The 5,217-nt window shown below is 39.8% G+C and overlaps 1 protein-coding gene across 1 annotated transcript; it reads left to right on the top strand.

Annotated features, from left to right (window-relative positions):
- The first annotated feature begins 1,571 nt into the window (after positions 1-1,571).
- Positions 1,572-4,124, top strand: LOC138331720 (uncharacterized). The gene is made up of 2 exons (XM_069279471.1): positions 1,572-2,340; positions 2,579-4,124. The coding sequence occupies exons 1-2, from the start codon at positions 1,908-1,910 to the stop codon at positions 3,766-3,768; spliced, it is 1,623 nt and encodes a 540-aa protein (XP_069135572.1). The 5' UTR covers positions 1,572-1,907; the 3' UTR covers positions 3,769-4,124.
- The last annotated feature ends 1,093 nt before the right edge of the window (positions 4,125-5,217 follow it).

Below are 5,217 nucleotides of genomic sequence, written 5' to 3'. Positions count from 1 at the left end.
ATTTCCATGTGTCCGGTTTCTCATTGCATTTTTCCCCCACAATATTCAATTAAAGCTTTACTTTGCAGATAAACCAAGTCTTCTGGAGCGTCTACTACCGTCGTCACTCGTCGTTTGTAGTCGGAGTTCCCATTAAGTGTCGTGCAATATCTGTGCAATGTGATGTACCTGGCTGGTTGTTGATTTATATGTCCTTTCACTTTTTTCTAATGCAAAATGCACCGTCACGTTTATAAATTGATGTCATTGTATTTTCATAAGATGCCACGAAATGCGAGTTGGTAGTTGTCCCATTATCAGAACCCCATACTCCACAGTCATCGGGAAAATCTGCACGACTTTTGTTTATGTGACCAGGTGGGGTGTGTTGCTTAGTGTCTTCGACGGCATGCTTCAGTGATATAGCACAGTTCCACTATACAAGAAGACACGACATGAATATACAGCAGTCCCCCCAAAACACGCACCTCGCACAAAATACACGCAACACATCGCATACATGGGAGTCCGTCCTTACATGACCATAGCTGTTAATAGGACGTTAATTAATCAAACAAACAAACTTTTGTTGCAGTTTCTTGTGTTGTCAAGCACTAGAAACCTGTCATTCTTTGGGCCAAGAGGGACACGTTGGACAGGAGTGTCTGTTGTGCGGAGAACATCGAGAAGGTCTTGATTGGTCATGAATGTCCTTGCATTCTTCGCTGATTGTAGATGTGGACTGGTCTGGAGTTGTACATCTTTTGGAATCTTCAATGTTGTTTGATTGTCAATTGTCATTGTAATCGGCTTCATTGTCTTCCTTGTTCGCAGTCATGCCCATTGAATCGTCACTACTTAGAATTCTAAATCTATTGTGACTTTCGAAGCTTTAGTTCTTGTCGGGCGAGTTAGATTTTGTAGCTTTTGGAAGCTTTGTTACTTTTTTTCCTTTTGGACGGACCTTGTTTTGATGGAATTGGTGTCTTGAGGTTTGTGTCGACCATCTTTTGTCTGTGGAATAGGGAGGCAATGAATGGGGCAGTATCAGTATACTTATTTGTTCAAACAATTGAAAACTATTTGCATCTGATTGGCTATTAAGTGTCTCATTAGCTTAACGATAAGAATTAATTACTGGTTAGGTACTCATAGCGATCGGTCAAGCTAAAGAAACATCACTGTACAAAACCACGACAACGATTACTGTATAAACATCTCATGATAATTAATATCTTTGTTTTAAAATCGGTCCTTTTAATGTCTTAAAAAACAAAAATCGTCATTGGCCTTTATCAAACACGACAGGATGTTCTGAAGTAACGACAAGACTGACAATTAGAAAAATAAGCAAAATTGAATCCCAAAGTTTAATTTTGAATCACAACCATACAATGATGCTATTGATACCATACAAATATGCTATCCAATACATAGGTTCAGAGACAAAGTAATTTATATGAAAATAGTAGCCTAATTGACCTTTTTGACCTCGCATCTATTGCCGTTTAAGGCCCCGGGGGTCAGCCCTATCATTTGTACAATTTCAAATCCCAACCCTATTAGGATGCTACCATTGCATTATATTTACATTTGGCACTGCAGTTTCCCATTACCCCCATGTTAATCTTGGCTGCATCTATCAACGCATAGAATGCAGTCCAGATTTGGCGTAGTAATACATTGTACAGACTAAATGTTACATTGTATACAAAATGTAAACAAACAATATGGCCGCCGTAGTCCTGCAGACTTCTCCTTGGCTGTGAGAGACCTTGACAACAAGTAAAAACGGCCTCTAAAAATTCCAAAATATTTTTTAAAAAACAATTATTAAAACCTTAAATATATTTATGAAATCTTCAAAATAAAATGATAAGCTAAATATTATTAATAAATTTGTAAGTGGAATTTGTCGTCTGCTCAAAATGGACATGTCTTCAAGTGACTCGGAGTTCGAGAAGGAAAATCAGCTACCCGTGGGCAATTTTCACATCAATTTACCAGCAGATCTCTTAGCAGACCTCACTGCTAGCGATGAAGAACTTTTACTTAATATGGACTCAGAAGAAATTGAAAGTTTTGCAGAAGCAACGGCAAGTTCAGTCGCAAATCTCTTGAAGGATATACCCGATCTCACTCAAGCAGCGATAGAGGAACTACCAAGAGTAGAAACTCCTGTCGGACATACAAATCATAATGAAGAAAACCTAAAGGTAGAAGTAGGCCAACAAGACATTGAACCTAAACCGACAAAGAGGTTTAAGACTTCAACAGATGAAGAGGTTGAAAACCTTTTCCAATCAAGACAGGCACCTTCTACTAAAAGCAATACAAGATGGGCAGTTAAAATGTTCCAAGGTGCGTAGATAAGTTGTCAAAATATGTTGATTAATTCACACCGTGTAAACCAACAACTAAGTTGTAATTGAAACGTATGAATTGATTTTTTTATAATACAATCAATTACATTCCGTTCCAATTTTACACGACGGATAATTCTATTCTGCTGTCAACTTGCTTCAAATTAAATATAGTCTAAAAAATAATACAATTTAATTCTAGGTCTTAATACAAGTTACTTGTCCTAAATTTACAGAGTGGAACAATGAAGTTAATGGATACGAGATGGATATGGAAACAGTAACACCGGAACAACTGGCAAATGCCTTATCAAAATTTTATGTAGAAACCAGACCGAAACCTACCAACAACTCCACCAACGACAAGGGACAGGACTTGGTTTACCATAGAAACAGTTTGATAAGTATTCGCTCTGGGATCAATAGATTCCTTGCGGATTTACACAGAAATATAGATATCACGAGAGATAAAGAATTCAAAACCGCGAACGGTGTACTGGACGGATTATTGAAGCAGAGAACACGCAGTGGCCAATCTAAACCAACAAAACACAAGGAGATAATTGAGAAAGACGATTTAATTAAGATAAGCACTTACCTGTCAGGTGCTCCCACATGTCCCATAATCCTTCGTCACCACGTTTGGTACAACCTCACGATCCATTTTGTGACGAGAGGGATGGAATTCCATCACCAGTTGAAAACTAATTCATTCTCGTTTGAAAACGACGAGAGCGGGGAGTATGTCACATTAAACGTTGAAACACAACAAAAAAACCACCAGGGGGGTTTGAATTCCGATACCGGCCCCTCCGACAAGCGTATGTACGCAACAGGCACACCTAGTTGTCCGGTTAAAATGTTGAAACTGTTGTTGGAAAAAACAGACAAAAAAGCAACTAACCTCTTCAATCAGTATAAAAAGAATGCAGTACTCGCTCCTTACTCCAACGAAATTTGGTTTACCGACAAAGGTCTGGCAAAGAGGACTTTCGCGAACTTTCTAGCCGACATATGTAAATCAGCGTCCGTCACAAAAATTTACACTCCGCACTGTTTGCGAGCTACTGCCATACAATTTCTCAATGACGAAGGGTATGAGGCGAGGCACATAATGTTCATGAGTTCACACAAGTCCGAAAGTTCACTTAGGTCGTATAATCGCACTGTATCAACAGGTCAGAAAAAGTTACTCAGTGCATCACTGTCGGCCATTACACATCCTAACTGTGAACAAACTGTTTCCAGATCCCCATCGAAACATGACTCCGGGAACAACGTGAACACAGATTCAGAATCGGCGCTCGTTGTAGCAAAGGGAAACGTTCCTCTTACACAGAACATAAATCTTCAGACAAACTTGGCTACACCAAATTTCTTCACCAACGCATCATTTTCTGGGTGCACCTTTAACTTCACCAAGTGATCGACTGTTGTGAATGAGTTGACACATGTGTCGCATCACGCTGTGTAACACTGCGCGTAGGGCTAACCGCGCTGACGTCACATTTAAACGTGTATTTACTTCGCTTCAACATATTAACCAAAAGACATTTATAACAAAGTTTGCATAATATTTCAAGTACACTTAATTAAAAAATTAAAAGTTAGTAATGGTTCACCTCGTGTTTATTTGTCTATTCACAAGCACTATTTTCTGTAGCCTCAAGGTTGGCTGTTCTTTTTACTGCAGTGATTGAAATATTAGGCGGCAAATTTGAAATTTAAAAAAAATCATTAATGACTTTAAATTAGGAAATTGTATAGGATGTAAATATAACAATTAAACGCTTGTTAGATTGTATCTATTGTCAATATAAATGCAATCTGGGTGATAGATAAATATTCATGGCGCCCTAACGGGCGCCATTCTATTTATCTATCACCCAGATTGCATTTATATTGACAATAGATACAATCTAACAAGCGTTTAATTGTTAAATAAGTGCTCTTCCATTCTTAGTTGCAGAGAAGAAGTCGTTTATATGGAAATAGCCAAATTGACCCCTTTTGACCCCACCCTTCAGGCCCCCGGGGGGTCAGCCCCATCATTTGCAAAATTTTGAATCCAAACCCTACAAGGATGTAACCATTGCATTATGAGCGCAATCCCATGTTAAGTTGCATAGAAAAAGTCATTTATATGGAAATTGACCACTTTTGACCCCGCCCCTTTTTGACCCCGCCCCTCAGGCCCCCGAGGGTCAGTCCTATCACTTGCTCAATTTGGAATCCCCAGCCTACAAGAATGCTACCATTGCATTATGGGTGCTATACCATGCTTAGTTGCAGAGAAGAAGTCATTTATATGGAAATAGCCAAAATGACCCCTTTTGACCCCGCCCCTCAGGCCCCCGGGGGGTCAGCCCTATCACTTGCTCAATTTGGAATCCCCAGCCTACAAGAATGCTACCATTGCATTATGGGTGCTATACCATGCTTAGTTGCAGAGAAGAAGTCATTTATATGGAAATAGCCAAATTAACCCCTTTTGACCCCGCCCCTCAGGCCCCCGGGGGGTCAGCCCCATCATTTGCACAATTTTGAATCCCCACCCTATAAGGATTTTTTGTTTGTTTGTTTGATTTATTAACGTCCTATTAACAGCTATGGTCATGTAAGGACGGCCTCCCATGTATGCGGTGTGTTGCGTGTATGTTGTGCGAGGTGAGTGTACTGGGAGACTGCGGTATATTCGTGTTGTGTCTTCTTGTATAGTGGAACTGTTGCCCTTTTTATAGTGCTATATGTTCGCCCGTTGTCAGTATAATGTGACCGGGTGGGGTGTGTTGCTTGGTGTCTTCGGCGGCATGCTTCAGTGATATAGCACTATAAAAAGGGCAACAGTTCCACTATACAAGAAGACACAACACGA

Source organism: Argopecten irradians, chromosome 9, assembly GCF_041381155.1.
Source record: "Argopecten irradians isolate NY chromosome 9, Ai_NY, whole genome shotgun sequence".
Lineage (NCBI taxonomy): Eukaryota > Metazoa > Mollusca > Bivalvia > Pectinida > Pectinidae > Argopecten > Argopecten irradians.
The sequence above is the reverse complement of the archived record's forward strand: the minus strand, read 5'-3'. Positions and strand labels throughout refer to the sequence as shown.

Excerpts from the sequence above, each read along its gene's own strand:
- LOC138331720 (XM_069279471.1), top strand. The coding sequence starts at position 1,908 with ATGGACATGTCTTCAAGTGACTCGGAGTTCGAGAAGGAAAATCAGCTA. Across the intron at positions 2,341-2,578 it reads GGCAGTTAAAATGTTCCAAG|AGTGGAACAATGAAGTTAAT; the intron begins GTGCGTAGATAA and ends CTAAATTTACAG.